This window comes from Chiloscyllium punctatum, chromosome 37 (genome assembly GCF_047496795.1).
Source record: "Chiloscyllium punctatum isolate Juve2018m chromosome 37, sChiPun1.3, whole genome shotgun sequence".
Taxonomy (NCBI): domain Eukaryota; kingdom Metazoa; phylum Chordata; class Chondrichthyes; order Orectolobiformes; family Hemiscylliidae; genus Chiloscyllium; species Chiloscyllium punctatum.
Window position 1 is genome coordinate 18,143,182 of NC_092775.1, and position 26,153 is coordinate 18,169,334.

The following is a 26,153-nucleotide window of genomic DNA, read 5'->3' on the forward strand; positions in this document are numbered from 1 at the left end:
TCAGCTATTTCATCAATGACCTTACTTCCATCATTAAGTGGGGATTTTTGATGATGATTGCACAATGGTCAGCACTATTTCTAACTCCTCAGGTACAGAGACAATTAGTGTCTCAATGCAACAAGAGCTGAACAACATTCAGATTGGGGTACTAAAGAGCAAGTAGCAGTCCCTACTCAGCAAGTGCCAGTGAGTGATCACATCCAATAAGAGAGATTCCGACCATCATCCCACGGCACTGAATGGCAATACCATTGCTGGTTCTCCCAGTGTCAATGTCCTGACCCAAAAACTGAACTGGACTAGCCATAACCATAAGAGCAGGTCAAAGGTTTAGAGTGATACAGTGAGTAACTCACCTCCTGACTCCTCAAAGTCTGTACTATAAGGCACAAGTGAAGAGAGAGATGGAATATCCACACTTCCCAGGATATGTACAGCTCCAACAACACTCAAGAAACGTGACACCATCCAGGACAAAGCAACCTACTGGACTGGCACCCCATCTCAAACTTTCAACATTCAGTCCCTGCAATAGTATGAACTTTGCCAAAGAATGCACTGCAACAATTCATTAATACTCCTCAGACAGCACCTGCCAACTCAGTGACCTCCATTTTATAGAACACAAGCAGCAGATACATAGGAACATCACCACCTGCAAGTTCCTTTCCAAGACATTTACCATCCTAACCTAGAACGACATCACTGTTCCTTCATTGCTGTTGGGTCAAGATCCTGGAATTCCCTCTCTACACTATGGGTCCACATACGCTACACAGACTTCAGTGGTTCAAGAAGACATCTCACTACAACCTTCTCAAGGATAATTAGGATTAGGCAGCAGTTCCAACATCCAATGAATTAAATTAAAAAGGCAGAAGAGGTCAGAGATAAATGTCACATTCAAAAGACAGCAACTCTAACAATGCAGAAAAGTCTAATGACAATAGCATGTGGAGCTAAAGGAATTGTGATTGCATTGGAAGAGGTGGGTGGAGGACTAGGCTAAAAGGTTATTAATTCTTCATAGTGATGTTCCAATACAGGTATTATGGACTGTTCATATATTTATTTATAAATGATCTGAACGAAGGAATTTAAGGAATGATATTAAAATTTGTTGTTGATACTATCATAAGCCAGAACATAGCCATAAAAAGGTTGAAGGAGGACAATCTAGAGCGGCAGGTTGGGCTGATCAAAAAGTTCAATGTATAAAAATATAAAGTATTACCCGGTAGGAGAATATGAAAAGGAAGTACACTTTAAATTCAAGAGTTTTTAGCAGACAAAGTGTCACAGAGTGATCTTGTTATGAGATACATTTTCATTAAAGATGGCAACACAAGTACATAGGGACACAAAGAAATCAAGGCAAGCCCCAGGCATTGTTTCTATGCTTTTTATAACACAATTTTAGTCAGTGGTGAGCAAGCACAGATTCCTTGGTGTCATTAGAAACTCCAAGGAGTTGTTCAATTATCCAAGAAACACAAGTATAAATTACCCAAATGTTGATTTTTAAAAAAAAGACCCACAAAGGATCATGAATGTATTTAAACTTTTTTTATGAATTTTTGCATCAAAGGTCTTCAAAAAAACTGCGTGGAAAGGGCAATAAAAGTTCTCTTAAAATTGTTAAGAGCAGAAAGTATAGAATCGACAAAGGTAATTTATTCTATCATTTCAAATCTCAACAAATCATTTACAATTACTTCTAAGCTGCATTCTGCCTAGCATATTATATTCTTTAAAAATGAAGTTCATATAACTTACTCCATGAGTTTTTAAACAATTAACTCAAGAATTGAGGAATCTGTTCTTTGCATGAAATGTTGAACTGTTTTCCCCCTCAAGTGGATGTAGACAATCCCATGGCAATACTTTGAACATGATCAAAGGAGTTATTCCCAATGTCCTGGCTAATAGTTATTTTTCAGTTAACATTACTAAAGACAGACTATCTAGTCGTTGTTATGTTTCTATTTCTGGAGCTGTGTGCCTAAAGTAGCTAATATTCTTAAATTACAGCAGCGCTACATGTCAAAAATATTTAATTGACAATAAAGCATTTGAGAAGTTTCAAAGAAAAAAATTACGTACAAGTTCTTTCTCACTTTCTATCAGCAGATGGATAGTGGCAATGAATTAATGATTCAATGACTAAACAACAATTAGAGAACCATTTTTCTACTGTGCTCCTTTAAGAAACGTTCATGTGTTTTTCCCTATAACCTTCAATCCCATTCATATTCAGTTGTTTAGTCACTCATTTACATTTGTATTAATAAACTTTTTGACACAATATAGTCCATATAAACTATATAAACATGCCCTTCAACAACAAATTTATGATTTTGGTACACAAACTACATTTCTTCTTTCTGAAGGACTAAGGGGCAAGAAACAAAGTGAAATTTGGCAAAGGTCTAAAGATTTCTACACATTATTTCCTGTATTACAATTTTTTCATATACTTCAAACACTGGACACATACCTGCACTCCCCACAAAACTTTCCTGGCTGCCTCCCATCCGGTTTGCCAACATTGCTTGCTTTGCCATCATTGCGTATGGGCTGCTGGTTCTCAGTGGAGGACCAAGTCCTGCACTGGGCTGGCCCTGACTGTTTATGTCCAATGACATGGCCCGGTTAAACCGTGGTCTAGAGGGCTGCATTGGTGGTGGACTGCCTAAAGCTAATAGATTGACAAAAAATGTTACTCTGTTAGTAGGCCTCGAATCTATCCCAGGAAAAATAGAGAAAACAGAATAAATCTTTATAATAGACATAGAGCATTACAATTAGAGAGACTATTCTAAGCATCAAGTCTCCACATCGCTCTCAAAGAGTTATTTAGTTCTATTCCAATGACCTTCTCCTGACTTTTCTTTTATGTTTATCTATAAAGAACTCTTAAATAAAAATTATTACGCCGATTAAATTGGTTTCTGTTTTTTTGTATTAGTATTTGAAGTAAGTGAAGGCAAAGGAAATTAAAATGTAATTCTTAATAATTAAATGAAAATTTCTACTCAGTATGCAGGTTAGAAGGGTCAGAAATGGATCGATGTGGTTTTTGATAAAATATTCTGTCAACTATTACAGAAGTAGTAAACACAAAATATTAAATGTTTTTCAAGCACAACAGTTATATTAATGTAAAAATGATTTAGGGAAGCTCGTAATGATGGTAATTAATCAAGGAGTTTAATTTTAACCATGCAGCCGTTCAATTTCCTTCCATCAGTTGGCTCAAAGCTATTTCTTGAGCAAAACCATCAACGCTCCCTTTTCAAATGCAAGCCGATATTAATGGAAGTACAACATAGAACCAGAAAAGCATTATATGATTAAGATTGAAGGTGGATGTCACTTGTGCAAGAATAGCTTTTGAACTATGAGGGAGAAAAAGGCAGAAAATGCAATCACCCATCTGCCTCGCCCTACCGAAGTTGGTTGTAAAAATTCCGTAGGTGGATTCAACTTCATCACTGCACTTTATGATAAATTTATATTCTAGCCAATTACCAAAATAAAGTACCTAGTTTACCTCATTGATGTTTGTGCTCAAACTGGCATTTATCAAAACAAGTGATGACACTTGCAAGTAATGAATTAGATGTGAAATACAATGGGATGCTCTGAAGACTTTAAAGACACTACTGAAATCAAATGCTTGCATTTTCAAACATGACTTTTAAAAAAACCGTCGGTTGCAATGTAAAGTCTCTGTTCTAAAAATTCAGAGAAGAAATTAATAATTCATAACCTGAATAAGTAATCAACATTTGATTTCAGGAAAGAATCTGCAATATCAAGTAAGTTCAACACTACGAAAAAAAAGAGGTATGTTTATTTGGTTATTATAGTTTTGAAAATAAACTCAGTGACTGCAGTATAAATTCAAAATTCTATTTCTCAATATAGGTAATTTATATTTGTGAATACTGTATATGAGGATGAACCTGTCACTTTCCAACAAATTCTCTGTCCTGCATAACTTAAGGCTTCAAATTTATTCAAAAGTAATATTTTAAAGAAAATGTATTGCTGATACCAGCTGATTTTTACCATCTCCTTCCCATCATTTATCTGGGTGCTAAGAAGACAGATATACCTGAAGCATACTTAAGCATCTAATAAGATGGACTTGCCGGTACCCCAGATTCTAGTAATTATCCTGCCTCCAACATATCCTTGCTGCAAGACCGTGTCTTGTCAGTGTCTGGTGTATGAAAAATAAGTGCTTCAACAAATGATGGGATGATTGCTAAGTACAGGAGCATTTGGGAATTGTATAAAAACAGTGATGAAAAAAACATCTCCAGTGTCAATTCCTGCCCAGGGAACAGAAAGAAGGGACTTTGCTCAGGTTGTCCAGTTCTTTGTTGTTGAACCTTCATGTTTTGTGCGAAAGGATACTTTCAGGTCTATGGCCATTTGTCAAAATGTGCTTCTTTCCAGCACCAAAGGGGAAACTGGGGTAAGAGAGCCCAAGAAAGTTCTCTGTCATTGAAAGGCAATCTTTAGTTTAACTTGTCTCCTCCATTCAAGGGAAGCCTCAAATCCAAGGGTAAGGTAATGTGAACAGAGACCTGAATCACGGTCTATTACCTGTCACAAGATGTTGATTTAAAGAAAGAAATACTATCAAAGTTATGCTATCACCAAATTCTCTTAAAACCACATCAAAACAGAAATATTGTGTGCCTTGTTTTGGGATCAAGATCTAGAGAATAAATAAGAATCTTTTAGACGTTATATGCAATTACTGAGCAAAATAATAAAACATAGCATACTAATTCTCCAGTAAATGATATCACATGAACTGTATGTGACAGCTTTTCTCCCCACCTAACTGTCTGATTTTTAGTATATTCCACCCAACATTCCCAGAGAAGAGACTTCTTCACACAAAACATGACAACCCATAACCAAATCTCAGCAATCAAATCTCTGTGGGTGTCTTCCCCAAAGAAGTGGGGTCATCAAATATTTTAAGGCAGAGGTAGATACTTGATTGGCCAAGGAAGTCAAAAGTTAAATTGGTGGTTGCTGGAAATGTTGATCTTATTGAATGACAGAGCAGAATCAAGGGGAAGAAATGCCTTCGCCTGCTCCTAATTTGCATGCTCTAATGTCTTGCTCCCTTGTTGACTAAACTATTTTGGTATGTCTTTTCTAACTAATGCATCCTCTCTTCACCATCAAATCATCAATCATCACAACTCTCAAAACTTCTCTGGCAGTTCAGCTCTATAGTCCAATCTCGGTTAGGATGCACTTCGTTTAAAATGTAAGTTTAAAGGTGAATGTTTCCTGCATGTTAAAAGCTATATATATAATCAGCCTTAGACAGGAGGTGGTGCAGCTTTTCTTTCCTTAATATAGAAAATTAATCCACTATCAACTTACTGCCACGGATTTGCTTTGATGTTCCTGGGGAAGGTGAATGACCTCTTTCAAATGCCATGACATCCTGAAACATTGCTTGCTTGTTTATCATAGTACTGCTGTTCCCAGACTCAGGGTAATACTGGGGCAAATCACCCAGAATATCATCTAAAGTGTCCAATTCATTGCTCGTCTGAAATATAAAATATAGGAAAAACATCAATATTAGGAGTTTAAGGCCCACCTTGACTGTCGGACTACAATTTTACAGTAAATAATACAATAACTGCTTGTTTGCTCAAAGCACCAGGTACCTAAGTATATTTTTTACTTTGTTTAGAGAGCGAATTCGACAGAAGCAACTTTTCAAATTCTCTTACATAAAAACTTTGTACATGACTAGCTTTACTTAATGGGAAATAGGTCATTTGCCACCAGTATTGTGCGCATTAATTCTCAAAAGAACATACGATAAAAAAATTATTTTAAAAATGGTGACAAGAGAAAAGTTATCCAAACTGAGAGGTTCACAGTACAATGAGAGAGTGAATATTTCAATTAAGTCAAGTGCAGATCAAAGGAACAGAAAATGAGCAGAATGAAACTTTTAATCAATTACCAGCTGCTCCTGTCTTAACCCATCTGAAATTTCAGGGTCATCTAAATGTTATTTTGGCATTAGTCTGAACAGTTTGCTCAAATACACATGAGAATGGTTGTGGTCCACCTAATGCGCCCAAGAAGTGCGCTTGTCCCCTTAGAGTTCAGGGTCACCCATTAGTCTGCACAGAGTAAAACTGATCTCTTCAAGGGCAAGTGCTCTGAAATTACAAATGGCCTCTGTAATAGCAGGTTTTTGTTTGTTTATCATAGTACTGTTGTTCCCAGACTCAGGGCAATACTGGGGCAAATCACCCAGAAAGTGAGGACTGCAGATGCTGGAAATTAAAGTCGAGAGCATGGTTCTGGAAAAGCACAACAGGTCAGGCAGCATTTGAGGAGCAGGAGAATCGACGTTTCGGGCAAAAGCCCTTCATCATTAATTGTACTGTGAACCTCTCAGTTTGGATCATCTTTCTCTTGTCACCAATTTTTTTAATGTACATTCCTGGAGAATTGAATTTCACTATCTATACATGTCCAAAATACTTGGTGAAAAATGACATATTTCTCATTAAATAAAGCTAATCATGTACAAAGCTCTTACATAAAATAATTCCTATGAAGGGCTTCAACCTGAAGCATCAATTCTCCTGCTCCTCAGATGCTGCCTGACCTGCTGTGCTTTTCCAGCACCACACTCAGGTTTTGCTTCTGCCTGTTACCAGTAATTCCACTAAAAGGTCTGTTGGTTTGCTTTCACATAAGAATACAATTGATTAAGTGATGATATTTTCCGAGTATTAACAGTTAGCTAACACCCACTCTGGTCAAAGTCCTGGATGGCAGCCATACCCAAAAACATTCTCCATCAAGAAGTAATGTATAACTAATCAGGTGACTTCAGCAGTAAGGAAACATGCTAAATTAATGAAATTACTGTTGCCAATCAACAGGCAACAATCAGAACCTGAAAAAATATGCTGCAACCTACAGCATATTCCAAAGCATGTTTTTATCTTTTTAAAAATCAGATTGTGCCATATCACACAGTAAGATATAATCCAGAAACACTATCAAAGAAGTTAAGATATCTGCTTTACCATCTGAAACAGGCCAACTTTCCTTCAGTAAGGATAGATCTGTTTCACATTACAGAATGATAAATTAAGTTCAGTTTCCACAGCTGATTGTTGAATGCGTGTGGTAGAAGGAAGTAGGAACATAAGTGTGCAATTAAGAAAAAAAATGAGGTCAGGGAAGCAGAATTCTACTTTTGAATTCTTGCACACACTTTGCTATTATTAGGGTTCTCAGTGTATTGTATAATCCAATAGCAAACTCTACCTATCACCCAATAAGTAATCTATGTCTATAAATAAAACACAATACAGGCAATAAAACACCATAGGCTATAAAACATGAAACTCTGCATCACACACAATCAGGTAGTAAATCTCTTTTTCACCTGGTCAGTTGGTTCAGTTTTGATGCGCACTTCATCTTTCACCTGCATTGAACCTGAAATTTTTGCTGCATTACAAGGATCCATTTTGTCCATTCCTTCAATTTTAGGCTTAATATCCTTTAAAGTGAGTTCTTTCGGATCATCTTTATCTAACAGGTATCGCAGTAGTGCATTGTTTTCCTTCTTCTTTGGACTCATCTGTTCCTGTTTGATCACAGCATCTCCAACTGGTGTCATACTTCCCGAATCCTGACAAGACTCTTTGCCTGTAGCCTCTGCAGTAAGCTTGGCTACTTCTGCAGGTGAGTTTCCATTCTTCAACAGCTTGTGTAAAATTTTGTGTTTCTCTTGTAAAGAAGAACCATGCAATGTGGCTGCAGCAGCATTGCCACCAGCTGAAGCTGAAGTTGAGGAGACCCCTGTTGGACTTGTGATGCCGGGAGAGGAGTCCTTAACACTGGAATCCAAGTTAGGGTTTGTTAAAGACGTTAGCCCCATGTCATCCGTAGGGGAGGTCAGTAATTGCAACAGCTTGGTGTTGTTTTTGTTCTCATGGAATTTTCTCTGGCCCTCCATGTTGTCGTTATTACCAAAAAGGTTTAAATTTCCTTCCTTGATGCTCTTCTGTTCACTATGAGCATCTCTGCTTTCTGGCCGACCAACTGTGCTCTCAACTTGGTTGTGTTCCCCAAAAAGGCCAGGTGAATCTTTTAGATCCATGCTACCCATCTTTGATTGCTGGAGCAAGTTCACATTTGGGGAAGCTTCCATCTTTTGACCAGGTGATGATAGTGATGACAGGAGTGAAACTCCCAATCCTTCACTTATGGCTTGAAGTGCATTAAGGGAACTACTAGAGAAGGTGCTACTGCCTGTGCTGTTAATATGCCCCACTGGTGATTGCATTCCACCAGCTGAAGAATACTGGTTGGGTCCCATTCGTGGACTCACCTGATGCCTTGGTGAAAGCATCAGATTTTGTTGGCTTGTGTTCACCCCAGGACTACTGTGTGGGGGACTATTCATTGTGAGTGCATAGCTGTTTCCCTGTAAGTTAGGAGTCTGCATACCAGACCCATGGTTCATTGCACCAGCTGTCCCACCTGCTGCACCAAACCGTCCCATTTGCCCCATAGAACTGGGGTCATTCAAACTATTTGCACCATAGTTCATATTATTTTGCACCGGCATTCCCTGTCCTGTTGCCCCTGATGATATGCTCATATTACTCGAAGGGTTTGTGCTTGCTGTAGCAAGCGTCTTCATCATTTCTTGCCCCATGTTGGTTTGATTCAGTCTGCAACCATTCTGTTCCCTATAAGTAGAAAAAAAATTATTAGGGGTTAGATTCAATATTGGAAATTAGACTCTTTCACTGGAATTGGTTTTATTGATAATTATAGTACCTTATTCAAAAAATATTAAATCTCACATTTTGGTATCCTGCCATTAAAATTCTGGACATACCTAACCCTATTCTCTCACCCAAGATCTCCATTCTCTCTTCAGCTCTATCTTTAAACTCCTCAAAGCTTCAACAAACCAAAAGAAAGAAATAATGATTCTTACAATTTCTGAGTTAGTTATTAGGCTATGCTTCAGGCTCACTGCCTTTATTCCTGATGAAGGGCTTTTGCCCGAAACGTTGATTTCGCTGCTCGTTGGATGCTGCCTGAACTGCTGTGCTTTTCCAGCACCACTAATCCAGTATGTAATCTAGTGTAGTTTAGTTAAAGCTTTCACAGTGGAACAGCTGATAAGCAAAAATCATTATGGCAGTTATGATGTTGACATTCCTCAAAGGAAAATGTCATACAACTAAGAATGTGCAGAGGTAAAATAAGCTGCATTGCTGCAACTTGAATCAGCAGAATACAAAAGCAAAATCAGTTCTTTTGGAACTTTTGCAACCAATGCCAATTTTTCAGAAAATTCAACTTTTGTTTTTAAGATGGAGATTTATTTACAAATTTGTTTTAAAAATAAACTGACCAAAAGCAACTAGTGTTGCAACTAGTCTTCCTCTACTGCTTGGATCCTGGACTGACAAAATCTGCATTCCCTTTCAGATACCTGAACACATGCACCAGCCGGTTTCGAAACAGTTTCTACCCTACTGTTCTTAGAACACTGAATGGACTGACAAACTCTTAACATTCGCCTGTACCTGTGTTTTTGTTTTTGCCACATTTTACCTATTAATTACTTATCTATATTGCTTAACTCTTATCTGCCTGTATTGCTCGCAAGACAAAGCTTTTCACTGTGCCTTTGTACACGTGACAATAAATTCAATTCAATTCTATTCAATTCAATAACTGGTCCATACAAAATCTGTTTTGACAGTGATGAAAAATATTTCACAATGAAAACATCACATAAAACAAAGTCTGAATTTTAGTCTTAAATAAAATTACTACATGAAAATTCATTTACGCATAAACTCAAGTGGCATAGCTACAATAACCATGTTAAAAGAGGGCATTTTTTTCCCCACACTGGAGACTTTGGACGTAGGGTGTGCTTTTGTTGGAAGCAAGGAATGCATTTGACAAGTGAGGAATTGCTAAAAATAAGCTAACCTGTGCAAATATGAAGTCCATCTATTGATGTGCTAAAGAACAGAATTCACAGACACGGTAATTCTCATGCCACAGAAAGTCAAAAACTTACGAGAAGTCAGTGGATTGCACAATATGTCTTCATAAATTTACCTCTTCAAATACAAGGAAGAACTGACTGACTGTTACAATATAAGTATTATATAAAAGCTATACTTCTAAGATACAGTAACAAAAATATTTATTTTCTATCACAGCTGCAAATTTCAGTATACTCCCGTACCTTTGCAGCAAGTGGGTAGAGCCAAAGCCAACAGACTCATTAGATGCTGGGCTGCGTATAAGTTTGGTCTTGGTTTGTGCAGTGACTATTGTACCATCCGATAAGGAAAATCGATAAAGGGGACTCTCAGCTTGACCTTGCGTAAAGGCTGAGTAGGAAAGAAAAAAAAAAGTTACTACGCAAACATCCATGCACCCCAAAGTTAAGAACATAATCTACTAAATCAATATGCTGATTACAGTTAAGTAATAGCAGAGTCAGTTAAGTAACAATGGAATTTCCAAACTCCTCTTCACAATGTTTCCTATTATATATTTTCCTTTGCATTAAGATAACAAAGAAAAATAAGAGTTAAAAAGCATTTGAAATATTAACTCTGCTTTCTTTACACAGATGCTGCTAGACCAGCTGAGTTTCTCCAGTAATTTCTGTTTTTGTGTCAGATTTGCAGCATTCACAGCTCTTTGTTCACAATGGAACAAGTATAACTGTATGTACCTAGGTAACAAGGAGAGGATAAAGTGCTTTAAAACTAAGACAGCAGCTACCTGTTTGCTCTCTTTAATAGTGTAAATGTTTATGACTTTTTCTCAAAACAAAAGCAAAGCAGAACATTGAAATCTGAAATGTCTAGACATGGTATAATGTACTTTGGGAACAGCTAAAGAACTAGATGAGTAATTAGGCCAGCCACTACATACTAGATCCAAAGATAACAGACCAGCTCAGAAAAAGGTAGGCCCAGATTAGACAGTCATGTACTTCTAGGTGAAAGTGAGTACCTGCAGATGCTGGAGATCAGAGTCAAACGTGTGTGGCGCTGGAAAAGCACAGCAGGTTAGGCAGCATCCGAGAATCAGGAAAATAGATGTTTTGGGTAAATGCAGATTTCCTGATGAAGGATTTTTGCCCAATAGTCATGTACTTCTGTCATGTTGGCTTGGGCTGAGGCAGAGGTAGGGAATTGATACTGATTAATTAAGTACTATATTATTAGATGGACAAGCTTAATAAGGCAAAAGATTTGAAACATAAACAGAAACAGCTGGCGAAATGCAACAGCTCTGGCAGCATCCATGGAGAGAAAGCAGAGTTAACATTGGGTCAGGTGACTCTTCAGCAGAAAGATTTTGCATGCCTGTGAAAGCAGGAAAGGAGTGATCAAACAGCATTTTATTGTAATAAATCATTTCAGGTTTTTTTTAGAAAAATATGCAAATAGTGCAGAAGTAAATTATCTTTAAGCCATAACAGGATGTTTAATTTCATTCAAATTGTTTTTTTGAGGGCTGGTCCCGTCTTTCATCAAACTGTCATCCCATCCCATGCCAATCTCAGTTCTTCGTAGAAATATCAATTATGTTTGCATCTATTCCTCAGTGTCAATAACTGCTTCTTTCTAGGCCAATACCATTTTCTAGCACTTCACCTTCATGGTAATGTCTTTTCAGAGACCATGGCTGTCCATCATTATGATGAGAGAACCTCTGAATGCATCTTCGTACAAGATCTTCCCAGCCCGGTTTCTTTGAAGCACGCAGGGAACTTGGATCTATTGAGGTAATCTTGCCTGAAAATGAGTAAGAAAGAAAAGGCACGTAACATAGAATCAGTTCAATTGTTAAACTTGAAAAACTGAAGTAAATGAGGGATTGTGACAAAGAGCAATATGTATTTGTATAGTATATTTAACCTCGAGACAGGTATAGTCCAGAGCTAACCATAATCCGTTAATACCCAGGAGCTCGCTGAAAGAAAGATCAATAGGAGGGAGTGATCAGAATGGGTCAGGATACTGTTGCAATAAGTCTGCACAAGTCAAAGAGCATAGCAAGTTGCCTACTGCATGGAGGAAACTACTCGGTCACACCAAACCTAAACCTGCCAAAGCACAGATAAGGATTTCAGCAACAGTAAAAAAAATTTAAAATGCAATTGTGAAGTATTTTGGAGATAAAAGCAGGCAGCTGTAGACTTTGAAACTCAGCTCACGATAGAACTGACCGCAACATCACACACTGTTAGGTTCAGCTTGAATAGTAAGCTGTGAAAAGGGATGCAATTAATGCCTCAAATGCTCAATCTTAAGTCTTGAGCTTCAAACATTGGAAAGATGACAGTTGGGACTTGTTTTTATCTAATTGTTCGAACTCCCACTGATCTTCCATTATTTTCTTCGAATTCTTATATGAATTTTGAATGATGAACTGGAAATAACTAGTGGCCTTTGAAGTAGCTGGTGTTAAAACGAAAAGAACACACTAAACAAGCCTTATTTGTTTGCGAAGGTAGGCCTGAAGGCTAATTCCAGGCTGAACCTTGATTAAAAAAGGTTCCAACGGACATTGTAATTCCTGGAAGATCATTATGTTTAAACAGATATCAGAGTTGACTGTTAAAGAGGTTAGTACATGGGAATTGGTTCTGGTAAGCCAGAAATCCCATGCTCGAGGCCTCAAAAGTCAGTCTAACAGGGCTGAACCAGAATTGAAGTTGTCTTTTTTAAACTATGTTTTCTGAGAGGTGATTTTGGGATGCTACTGAGACAGCAAGATTGAAAGCTCCCTGCCCAGTATGATACAGAGCTTCCAGAAGCCGAAACAGTAGAAAACGGAGTTTGAAGTATTGCTGCCTTTGTCTGGGTGAAATGAAGTGAATCTAATCAATGTTTCAAACCAAAACATAGCCAAAGCATCCGTATTTATGCCTGTGAAACAGCATGCTGTGAAAGATGTTCAAATAATCAGTCAACTTTGGTATTTTATTTTATTTACCCCTTAACTGCGTTTGTTTAACTGTCTTGTCTTTTGTGTGAATGGGATATGAAAAGAAATGTACTGGGTTTAAAGCATAGATGTTAATCAGCTTACTGTGATGTTTAAATATTCTCTTTGTGAAAGTTATCATGCAATTAAAGAATTGTCAAGTCTTTTGTTTAAGATACAAATCTGGTGTCTGGAAATTGATTATTTGCATAATTGGTATTTCAAAAGTCTGGTTAGGAACCATTAAAGAGACTACTTAGTTTAATTTTACTGTCTTGCCAACATCAAGTTAGGAAGGCTGATTCGGTTTGGCTGTCTGTCTTCGTGTTCTAACATAATCAATAACTAGCATTAGATGATTTGCTTAGATTAGTATGGTTGCACTGTAATAGTAATCCAAAACCCCAGGCTAATGATCTGGGGGCATGGGTTCAAATTCCATGACAGTATTCACAATAATGAAGGAGAAATCCAGAAAATAATTAGAACTAAGCTTTGAAGGAAAAGGTGGAATAAGGCATCCTATCCAAAGATAAAATTGAATAAAATTGTGTAAATTGGTAAAATGTTAAAAAAACAAAGTGCTTAAAATAAACTTAAAATAAACACTTGAAAGAAATTGTATGTACAGGATTAATGGATTGCATATGATTAAAAATTAGGTCTATAAAGTTGCCAGAAATAGGATTAGGAACCTTTTCAGAATGCAACAGAGGATCAAGAAGCTGATCAGCAAAGTAAGGATAGCAGTTCAATGCAATCTAGAAATAATCAGAAACTTCGGTTAATAAAGCTTTTATAGATATGTAAAAAGGAATTTAGCTAATCTATTGTGGGTCTATTATAGGTAGAGACAGGAGAGTTTTTAAATTGGGGAGTTCAAAACTAGAGGGCATAATTTTGAGGTGAGAGGAGAAAGATTTAAAAAGGGAGCCAGGAGGCAACTTTCCCACACAGAGAATGGTTGTATGTGGAATGAACTGCCAGAGGTAGTAGTAGATGCAGCCACAGTTACAACGTTTAAAAGACATTTGGATAGGTACATGAATAGGGAAGATTTAGAGGGATAAGGGCCATATGCAGGCAAATGGGACTCATTTAGTTGGAGAAACTTGGTCAGCACGGACAAGTTGGACCGAATATACAACTCCATTTGAGTAAAGTTAGAATTAGGTTTTATTGTCACATGTACTCAAGTACAGGGATACAGGAATACAGTGAAAAGTTTACAATGTCGCCACTCAAGGGTACAAAGTACCGAGGTACAAAATCTTTGGTAAAGAGTAGAAAAAGAAATAAATAAATTAAAAGTTCAATATTACAGTTCTTTTCAGTACAAATTGGTAAATAAGAAATAAAAGTTAAAGGTTCAAAATTACAGTCCATCTTTAGCTATAGGCCTGCAGTTACTCCATACAGGGCTTTCCCCATGAGGGCTTGATCTCTTGATCCCACGCCTTCATCTCACCGACCGCCAAAATTCTGGTCTAGTGCAAGTCTAGGCCCCCAGGCACTTCCACCATTCCGCCAACTGCCAGAGTTCTGCCAGGGCACACCAACTCCTCATGGCTGATTGACAAAATCCCCACACTTGGTTTCCAGTGCTGCTGTCGCCGCCACTCCCTCCACGACTGAGCTCCCTCCAGAAGATGATTAGAGAGACAAAAAGACTGAAAAAAGAGCTTAAAAAAAACCAAGAAAGGAAGGAAGAAAAGCAGTCGGAGCTGACAAGTTCTGGCTCAGGAGTCCTACTCTGCTGCCATCTTTGAGCTGTGTGCATGACTAGTGAAGCCTTGCTTCAGTGTTACAGGCTTTTTGTTAAACTGCAGTTGGTGGCCTGAGTGCAGTTTTGGATTCCTTATTTCAGGAGAGATATTATTGTCATAGAGAGAGTCCAACAAAGGTTCAGCAGACTTGGTTTTCATGAGATAGTGGATTGTTCAATCCAGAGAGATTGGGCAAATGGGGGCTGTATTCATTCACAATTCAAAAAATATGAGCTATACACAAGTTAGATGCAGGTAGGATGCTCCCCCTCATTGGGAAGTCTAGAATAGTAGACACAATTTAAGAAGAAAGGAGGATACTATTTAGGTCAATGATGAGGAGAATATTTTTCTTCTTCCCCCATCCCCCAAGGTTTTGGAACCTTGACAGTTGTAACAAAGAGGACTGTCAAAGCTCAGTATTTGAGTATAATTAAGGTAGAAATGGATAACTTCAGATTACCAATGGCATAAAGGGCTATGGTTAAGGGTAGGTAAAAAGGCACTGAAATGTTCGATCAGCCATGATTGTATTAAATGGTTGGGCAGGTTCAACAGGCTAAATTATCTACTTCTGTTCCTCTGTTCCTGATGATAGTTGCAAAATTACGATCAATAAACAGAAAGCAATTTTACTAACAAATTAGGCTTCACTGGTATCTATCACAAGGTTATGTATTTAAATTTAATAGTGTAGTGAATATGGAGATCCCCTAGAGGTTCCAGCTGTTGAAGTTTCAGAAGAATAACATTAAATAAATTAAGCTTTCTTTTAACCTAACTTAAAATAAGACATTCATTAACTTAGAAGTTTTACAGGTTAAATGGACCTTTACTAATTAGGGTTCTTTTCGAGTGCTCACCTGTCATATCATGCTTTGTGACAAAGCTTTCAGGACTGGAGGGAAATGGTGATCTCTCCACTGGCGTAATCCGTCTTGCTACACAAATCATACAGGACTGCAGATCTGAAACAGTGAAACCAGATTTTTCATTCCTAATTTCCAGGTTGGAATGGTTAAATCATTTTATAGAAACAATCAATATTACTCTTTGCCACAGATGATATTTCATATTATTTATTTGCCTGACAACTATTGCTGCATAAAATCAAGCATCCAGAATGGTCTGGCTTTCAAGAATCTAAGCTATGAGGAAAAGGTGGGAAGGTCAAATGTTTTCTTTGGAAAAGGAAATATGTCTTGTACTGAAAACTTATAAATTTACGAAGTTGATGTAATTCTCTTTTAACTGCTTAATGGGTAGTTCAAAAAATGGTCCATTTTCTGATCACAGGAAATATTAACATTTTCTTTAAAGAGGTATCTGATGACTTAACCTCATTTCCCTTCATGGTGGAACACCAGTGTTCAATTCTATTTACCACTGCACAAGAACTAAAGCAGTCTATGCCCATATTCAGAAATCCCTGGGTAACTTTCAGGTTTGGACTGATAAGGTATCATGTGTAGCACATATGTTACAAGTCCCATGCAATCACCAAGTCCAACATTTGAGTCTAAACACCAACTTTTGACATTTAACAATATCATCATTGTCAGTGCTTCTACCACTGACATTCTGACCAGAAACAGAACTGGATCAGTCATAACACAGGAGCAGGTTACAGGTTAGGGATTCTGCTCAAAGGGACGCACACCTCTTAATGGCCCAAATCCTTTCTACCATCAAAAGTAGACTCTCACTTCACTAGGAAAGTGCATTCTCAACACTTAAGGCACTTGACAACATCCAAGTCAAAGCAGTCCGTTTCATCAATAAAAAAAAGTTAAAAGTTGCCACAGTCCCAGAGGATCATGGTGCTGCTCTCTCATTGGAGATAGATGACCAGTGGTGAATTTAACTTGAGTGCCACCACACTGCAGGCAAGTGTTTGAGAAGATGGGACTTTCTTGATGACCTCAGCTAGTGTGGGAGTTGAAACTACAGTTGTCATCTTTCTGCATCACAAACCATCTGTCCAGCCAACTGAGCTAAGTGACTCCCAAGTTTGATCAGCACCTTGTCCAACACCGCCGCCACACTGAGACCACAAGATGCAATGCAGCAACAGGCCATGGTCACTTCAACAACACCTTCTCATGCACAACTTCCAATAACTAGAAAGACAAGAGAAGCAGGAGCACGCGAGAAAAAATATCAGAAAGTTTCCCCCTCAATTTGTTAATACTGTTCTTTCATCTTTGCTTGAAACTCCTGGATGGAGCTCTAACCAATAGCAGCGTATCTGTACTTTCAACACTTGGACTGTAGCAGTTTAATTGGATGCTCAATGTAACATTCTGAAAAGCAGTTTGGAGAAGTATAAACTTTAGCCTAGTTAATGACACCTACATCCCATGGATGAATGGGAAAACTTCACAAAACTTGATAGGATTCAGGCAAATTATCTCATGACTTACTTTAATAAAAGCAAATTGCCTCAGCTTTTAAATACAAGTCAAATTGGTTCAGTACATTAGAGGCTTACCTTCACCTTCTTCAGTCATAGCCTTTGGCTGAGATAGTGCAAAGCACTGCATAGTTTCATACTTCTGACGAGCCTCAGGATTTCCATTTGATTCCTCTAAAGAATCATATGGCATCTGAATTAACATACGACAGTTGAACGTATGGCTCTTCTGCCTCTGTGTTTCGTTTGTCCAAGAAACCCCATTTACTGAAAAATGAATGCACACTGGTCATAAGAAATGTTATAGCAATGTTAATGGTTAACAAATCAGACACGCAATTTTTAAGTTCTGCATATGCTTATATTGCCAGTAACCAGGACATCCAAATCTATGACAAAGCTAATGCCTAATGGAAGTTATCATCTCAATGACAAGACTTTCAGCTGCTCAAGCAAACCCCAATTCCAATACATGGTTATGCCTTGTTACCCCAATAAGTTTACACAGCAGTCATTTTATACAATAGAAATTTTTATTCTGAATTTCTTTGGAGATTTGTCTAAAATATTCACAACTGAGTTTACAGGAAAAGTATAGAAACAATTACATCTTAAAACATTTTGCTTCAAAATGAGCTACATATTGAAAAAACTGAAGAAGGCAAAAGAGTACAAAACAGTTTTTGTTCTTTCAATGTTTTGAAACATTGGAGGAGGCCAAGGACCTGCATGTCCTTGGCGGAGTGGGAGGGGGAGTTAAAGTGTTCAGCCACGGGGCGGTTGGGTTGGTTGGTGTGGGTGTCCCAGAGGTGTTCTCTGAAACGTTCCACAAGTAGGCGGCCTGTCTCCCCAATGTAGAGAAAGCCACATCAGGTGCAGCGGATGCAGTAAATGATGTGTGTGGAGGTGCCTGAATTTGTGACGGATATGGAAGGATCCCTTGGGGCCTTGGAGAGAAGTGAGGGGGGAGGTGTGGGCGCAAGTTTTGCATTTCTTGCGGTTGCAGGGGAAGGTGCTGGGAGTGGAGGTTGGGTTGGTGGGGGGTGTGGACCTAACGAGGAAGTCGTGGAGGGAGTGGTCTTTCCGGAATGCTGATAGGGGAGGGGAGGGAAATGTATCCTTGGTGGTGGGGTCTGTTTGGAGGTAGCGGAAATGACGAAGGATGATACAATGTATCTGGAGGTTGGTGGGGTGGTAGGTGAGGACCAGTGGGGTCCTGTCTTGGTGGCGATTGGAGGGGCGGGGTTCAAGGGCGGAAGAGCGGGAAGTGGAGGAGATGCGGTGGAGAGCATCATAAACCACGTCTGAGGGGAAATTGCGGTGTTTGAAGAAGGAGGCCATCTGGGTTGTTCGGTATTGGAATTGGTCCTCCTGGGAACAGATGCAGAGGCGAAGGAACTTGCGGAACGTTTCAGAAAACACCTCTGGGACACCCGCACGAACCAACCCAACCGCCCCGTGGCTGAACGCTTTAACTCCCCCTCCCACTCCGCCAAGGACATGCAGGTCCTTGGCCTCCTCCATCGCCAGACCATGGCAACACAACGCCTGGAGGAAGAGCGCCTCATCTTCCGCCTAGGAACCCTCCAACCATGAGGAATGAATGCAGATTTCTCCAGCTTCCTCATTTCTCCTTCCCCCTCCTTATCTCAATCCCAACCCTCGGACTCAGCACTGCCTTCTTGACCTGCAATCTTCTTCCCGACCTCTCCGCCCCCATCCCCCATATCAGTCTCACTCCCACCTACTGCATTCCTAACGCCCCTCCCCCAAGTCCCTCCTCCCTAACTTTTATCTTAGCCTGCTTGGCACACCTTCCTCATTCCTGAAGAAGGGCTTATGCCCGAAACGTCGATTCTCCTGCTCCTTGGATGCTGCTGGAAAAGCGCAGCAGGTCAGGCAACACATTTTTCAGCTGCGAAATATTAGAGGCTAATAACTATCAGCTTCCATGTTTAATGTGATGCATTAGATAAGATTAGATTACTTAGTGTGGAAACAGGCCCTTCGGTCCCACAAGTCCACACCGATCCTCCGAAGAGCAACCCACCCAGTCCCATTCCCCTACATCTACACCTTCACCTAACACTATGGGTAAATGAGCATGGCCAATTCACCTCACCTGCACATTTTTGGACTGTGGGAGGAAACTGGAGCACCCGGAGGAAACCCACGCAGACACAGGGAGAATGTGCAAACTCCACACAGACAGTTGCCTGAGGTGGGAATTAAACCCAGGTCTCTGGCGCTGCGAGGTAGCAGTGCTAACCACTGTGCCACCATACTTTTGGAAATGAGGAACGATTCCCACAAGTAGCCTTTGAGCTCTCTTCTGCTCACTGCAGCCACTCATCACCACTGCAATTGTTGACCACTCTCCACCATTAAGTTCCAATAACAGCGTCCTACTGGATTCCAACTCACAGCTCCTTGTAGTACCCAACCCCAATCACACCACATGATCAGTTGCCAAGCTCTGTATTGCTGGAGAGGAGTACTTTTTTTAAAAAAATGAAGTAATAAGAAACAATGGGAAAAATGGAACAGCTATAGTTTTATTTCAGCTGAAAATTTAAATTCAAATTAGATGTTAAGAAACATTTTTTTAAAAATTGCATTTTTGTGGGTTTTTTATGAATCTGGATACTGTGAGCTGTTCATCAAAACAGTTTTCTGCCAAAGGAAGGCACAGGATGTCTTAGTGACAGTGAGCTTGAAATCCTCAGCAAGCAGCAACTGTGTATTAAAATAGTTGAAATGCCATGCCCTGTCACTGATGCAAATGTACCTTTTACTGACAGTTATTCTTATCGATCATTCAATCAAAATCTTCATAATACTAGAAAGTTATCCAACACTGAAGCTCAGGTTAATTTTCACATAGGTTTCAAATAGGATCCTCAAAAATTAGGGAGGCAATAGCCTAGAGATATATGTGCTAGACTATTAATCCAGAAACTTGGTTTATATTCTGGGGCCTGGAATCAAATCCCAGCCCCACAGAGGATGGTGGAATTTCAATGCAATTAAAATCTGGAATTAACAGTCTAATGATAACCGTAAATCCATTGTCAATTGTCAGAAAAACACATCTGGTTCAATAAAGTCTTTTAGGGAAGGAGGTTGGCCTATATGTGACTCCAGACCCATAGCAATGCGGTTGACTCTTAACTGCCCTCTGGAGATGGACAAAAAATGTTGGCCTAGCCAGAGATGCCCACATCCTGTGAGTGAATAAAAAAAAACTAGTGTTGTCCTCCCTCAAACCTTGTGCATAAGCAATGCAAAAGGGAGGCAAATGATGCTAATTTAAGAAATTCCAACAGCCAACATCTCATTATTTGTAGTCATGCTCACTGTGGCAGTCCGCTTCTACCTGGAACTTGTAGGCCATGAATAATGCAGAGAATTGAAAGAATGCCCTTCCCTAACTGTCAGAACTCAATAAAATTTCAGCCACGTTTTGCTCTGAAATACTGTAGTTTCTGTTGTGGTTCTGTTTGCCGAGCTGGGAATTTGTGTTGCAGATGTTTCGTCCCCTGTCTAGGTGACATCCTCAGTGCTTGGGAGCCTCCTGTGAAGCGCTTCTGTGATGTTTCCTCTGGCATTTATAGTGGTATATCTCTGCCGCTTCCGGTTGTCCGTTGCAGTGGTCGGTATATTGGGTCCAGGTCGATGTGCTTATTGATTGAATCTGTGGATGAGTGCCATGCCTCTAGGAATTCCCTGGCTGTTCTCCATTTGGCTTGTCCTATAATAGTACTGTTGTCCCAGTCGAACTCATGTTGCTTGTCATCTGCGTGTGTGGCTCCTAAGGATAGCTGATCGTGTCGTTTCATGGCTAGTTGGTGTTCGTGGATGCGGAACGTTAGCTGTCTTCCTGTTTGTCCTATGTAGTGTTTTGTGCAGTCCTTGTATGGGATTTTGTACACTACATTAGTTTTGCTCATGTTTTGCTGTAGTTTCTAGCTCTAGTCAAAGATCTGAGTTGTTTCATGCAGCTTGCTTGTTGTGCACCTTTTCAGGATAGCATTGATTATCCTGACTCCCAACTGATTTACTCAGGCCGATTTTCCTGAAGAACAAATGAAGTCCTCAAAACATGGATTTACTGATCTGTCAAATGGCTCACTTGGCATAATAAGCTTCCTAGCTATGTGCCACGAAGTTGAGAGACCCACCTGGTTGCAAAGATTTGATTACCAAAACAAGATGCAAGTAGAACAGGGGTGGCAGAGCAGCCTGGTCTGCCCATTATTATACTTCTAAAGACAATGGATGGAACAATATCCAGGAACAAAGGAAGGTTTTTCAGAAATCATAATGCAATTATAATAGTCCCAAAGACTGTACCATGCTACCATTATCTACATCCTGCAGAAACGTGTATGTTCAGTTAGTTGCTGGATCAGTCAGAGTACTGAGACTCATCTCAAACTGAGCATCTATTTCAAATACTCCCCAATACTACACAATGGAATGGAAGGGTGGGTATTATGAAGTATCTATTTATTCATCTTAATGCGCAAATGCACCAGAACTTAGTAAACTTAAAATATTTGTCCTACCTGTAGATTTTGGCAAATTTCTAAGAAATTCATCACGGTCTTCTTGGTGAAGGATGTTATACACACTAGTGTTCATAAGCTCCTCCTGCTTGTACTGAAGGTATTGGGTAACATTTTCAGACACGAAAACAATGTTTCCATCTCGATTAACCACAAACAGAAAGCCATCCAAGGCCTACAAACCGCAAAGAAAATCTTGCTATGTAACATCTCTTTAGGAATATTAATCAGAATTCATTTCAGGGTAATTAGGAAAGATTTATATTTTAAATAATTATGTGCAGTTGCATTCAGAGAAGCGTCTACTTAAATAATTAAATTGTTCACTGCAAGTTTCCTCCAATTCAAAGGTGAAATCTGTATCTACGTAAACATGAAAATAAAATCTGTTTTGCATTTCAGGCTTACTTTCAGCAAGAGAGGTCCCAATGAATCTTTGTCAATGACTCCTTGTCCAGTCGAAGACACATCTGCTTTCTGCACATCATCTTCATTTGAAGATGCTTTTCCTATGAAGAAAAATAATCTCTAACTATACAGAAATTTCAAAAAGCACACATAGAAAGTTTGCTCTCTTTCTCTGCCACACATCCATTGTTTCTTAGAAATAACTTGGGGTATATTTTTAAAAGTTAGAATAATAAACACAGCAGCTACATCTAGGATTAAAAAACATTAAAGCTTCACAGTCATTTTTTGCAATTTACAATTGCAGTTCCATTACACCAGCACCTAAGTTTAATAATCTTAAAATTTACCATGTTCAATGGCAAGTTGCATTCATATAAGAAAACATATTTTTGTTTCACGGACAGGCATTAAGAAAGCAAGGCAAGAATGGGAACATTGGGAGGGATGACCAAACAGATGTAGTTTTGGGAAGTTCAGAAAGTAGGAGAGGTGGAAATGTTTTGGGACGGAATTTCAGAAAGACTGCAGCAACTTAAGGTTCTCCAAAGTGAATGAAAGGGAAATTTACACAACTGGCTGGAGACATTATAGTGAAGAAATCAGCAAATGATATCAATTTACAAAGATAAGGCAGGGAAAAGATAAGGATGAAGATTTAAAGATATGGAAAAGAAACACCAACAATGTTCTATTGTTGTCAATCTCATCAGATTTACAAGGATTTGAGGGCTAGGTAACAGTTCATATAAAAAATAAATTTGGGGAAATCAGAGGATGAATGGCTATTAAACACTGCTTGAATTTGTTATTCAAAAACCTGCATCATCTTGTGTTGCAGATTTTATTTTTTTGAAGTTCTGAGGGTGCTCGGTAGAATAGGGGTTGAGGTGACATTTCCTTTCATGGAAAAATCTACAAATTGAGTGGGAGTCTAAAAATTAGGAGTCTCCTAGTTAAGACAGAGATGAGAGCGAGCTTCTTCCCTTAGTGCTTTGACTTATTTTCTCCAGTGAACAATAGAAGCTGAATATTTTCAGGTTTTAGTTACAGATCTTTACTTGACAGTCAGCAGCAGGATCCATTTTTGCAGCAATTGAGATACCTTGTTTTATAGCGTTGATAGGAATACCAACTGCTTTCGACAACTTGCACTCATTCAACGTTAAGATGGCCATGTCTGGACAGGAATTAACAACTTTGTTTACAGAAAAAGAACATAATGGCTACTATAATGGGAAAAGAACTTCTGAAGCTAACAAAAAGAAACTGAGGGTCAAGGAAGTTGATTTAAGGCAATCAGATCAATCATGGTCTTATTGAATTATGGACCAGACTCCAAAGCTTCCTATTTCTTAGGTTTATACATAGCTCAACATCCCAGAGGGTTGCAGTTAGAGTGACCAAGCTCCATTACTTTTGATCTTGCCATAAATTTAAAGTAAAACCTTGCGCTTTCCTGCAACTGGCTACAAACGATTAATCTCAATCTTGTATAGTTAGCTATAACTGCTTGAAGGGTCCATTATTGCAGCAGCTGGGGTGCCTGATTTTACAGTGTTGATAGAACTAACGATTACACTTAGTCAAGGTCAAAGTTACTAGTATTGGGCAGAAATCACCAATAATAGTTAGAGACAGACCATAAAGACTAGTGTAACGGCAAGACATCTTCTAAAGCTAAAAGAAAGAATATTTCTGGAAACAGGAAATGTTTCAGGTACATTAGCATCAGAATGCATCAACTTTTTTTCTGGAATTCAATGTTAACATTTAATTTTAAAAGGTCCAATATGGTAAGATTAGATTAGATTCCCTACGGTGTGGAAACAGGCCCTTCGGCCCAACAAGTCCACACCGACCATCCAAAGAGTAACCTACCCAGACTCATTTCCCTACATTTACCCCTGACTAATCCACCCAACACTGTGTGCAATTTAGCATGGCCAATCAACTGACCTGTACATCTTTTGGAATGTGGAAGGAAACCAGAGCACCTGGGAGGAAACCCAGGCAGACATGGGGTGAATGTGAAAACTCCACACAGTCGCCCGAGGCAGGAATTGAACCCAGGTCCCTGGTGCTGTGAGGCAGCAGTGCTAACTACTGAGCCACCATTAAAGGCAATTCAAATTACGTTTATAATTGTGCTGCGTGTGGAATTCTCTTGTCCTCTGCTGTCATAGGTCTTCTCTCCCACCTCTCAGAGGTTCTCAGTTTTCACCAAGAAGTCAAGTAATTTTCAAGCCTCACAATAGGAGAAAACGTTTTGAGAAACATTGGTTTATTACAACACTCACATTTATATAGCTTATTTATTGTATTAAGCCCACAGTGCCTCAAATAAACCAAAGTAGCTCAATTCATTGAATATTTCCCTCAGTATTACCTTGTAGAAGGTTACAATGTACTAAATTACCTTGCTCCTTTATCTGACGAATCTGCCTCACAGTTTCTTTCAAGATTGCACATTTATCAGGTTTGACATTGAAGTTGTCAATGTCACTTAGGTTGGCAGAAATTAGTTCAGCCAGCTCCTCGATGTATTTGCTCTCTTGCTCACGACGGCGTTTTTCAATGCTACAGTTCACACTGTCAAATACAAGTTATACAGGGTATTAAATATTCGAAATGATGATTACCAATACACAACCATACAAGAGTATAGTTCTTGCTAACTTTCATCACAATCTGCATATTTTGTAATTCACTTTTGCCACAAAAATCAAAGATTTCTACACGATAAAACTGCATTGTTATTATCATAGCAAAGTGCTGTAAGTGTTGTACTCTGAATTAGTCTTCAACAAGAATAACCAAGAGAAGATAACTTGGCATAGCAAGATAATATCTTCTGGAATAAAGTGGTTGAATAAAGTGGTCCATGGAGCAAGTTTGTCAGCATGAGATTCCATCGTGCACTCAAGTAAATTTAATAGTACCACACTGTTCTTGAATGAATAGCCGAACAGAATTAGCAATTGGTTGAGGTAAGCTTATTGTAAAACCAGCTTCTGTCAAGGAAGACTAGGAATCAAGAATTGGTAAATCTATCTTCACATTTCATTGGGAAGAGAACAATGGAATATTTTCAATGTGCTATGTAAACAGCAATACCACAATTATTGTGAAATTGTGATGGAAGTTTAAAAGATATTGTTCCTATTTTGGGAACCTGGATTCTGAAAGTGGGGTCAATCCAGTTTTGAGTTTCAGTGCTCTGAAGGTCTGAATTTTCTTTTAAGAAAAGGGTCAGAAAGTAACTTGGAACAGCGAGCTAAAGAAAGGCTTTTGAAAGAAAGTGATTTAAGTAAAATGACTAGCAAACTATCCAGGAAAATAATGATAAGGGTGTTTACCAAGTGGAATTTTTTACAACCCACAGAACAGAAAGATGGCTGGGAGTGACAAACAGATTGAGTGCAGAAGAAAAGATCTTTCCCAGAAGACAAGTCGTTTTCAGAAATCTTTAGCCATCAGGACTGGGATAATGTCTTAAACAATTTTAGCAGCTTCAAAGCAGTCAAATTCATATAAACGTCTTTGGGATGGCCTGAGAGACTCGGTGAGAATCACATGTGGTAAATAAACAGAATCTTGCCATTCAGTAAGAAATATTGTATTTCACTGGCATTATACATCTTTGGAGGATAATTTGGGGGGAAAGAAAAAGAAGCAAACCTTTCTTTTTCCTGTCTATGATAAGATGTGTCTAAATTGTCTTATATAGATAGCCTTTTTCATTTATACAATAAAGTTTTCTTTTGTTAGCATATTGACAACCTCATGTGAAGATATTCAGTGACTAATCACCATGGCAACCAAATACAAAAACAAAACTGATGATCTATCAAGGCAGGTTTCACTCAGCAATACTGGACAAATCGGTCAGATTCTTATCTGCTGAAATCGTAACAGCAT

General features: G+C 38.8%; 1 protein-coding gene across 5 annotated transcripts in view; it reads right to left on the minus strand.

The window, feature by feature from the left end:
• LOC140462902 (nuclear receptor coactivator 3-like) overlaps positions 1–26,153 on the minus strand; it is a 251,449-nt gene that overhangs the window by 21,649 nt on the left and 203,647 nt on the right. For all 5 annotated transcript variants that reach the window (XM_072556346.1, XM_072556350.1, XM_072556345.1 and 2 more), the window contains 10 exons: positions 24,652–24,824; positions 22,233–22,333; positions 21,825–21,999; positions 17,335–17,523; positions 15,707–15,811; positions 11,742–11,882; positions 10,313–10,460; positions 7,469–8,783; positions 5,422–5,593; positions 2,501–2,701 (listed from right to left, as the gene is read on the minus strand). In XM_072556346.1, the coding sequence (XP_072412447.1) occupies positions 2,501–2,701; positions 5,422–5,593; positions 7,469–8,783; positions 10,313–10,460; positions 11,742–11,882; positions 15,707–15,811; positions 17,335–17,523; positions 21,825–21,999; positions 22,233–22,333; positions 24,652–24,824 (2,720 nt within the window). The remainder of the gene's footprint in view (positions 1–2,500; positions 2,702–5,421; positions 5,594–7,468; positions 8,784–10,312; positions 10,461–11,741; positions 11,883–15,706; positions 15,812–17,334; positions 17,524–21,824; positions 22,000–22,232; positions 22,334–24,651; positions 24,825–26,153) is intronic.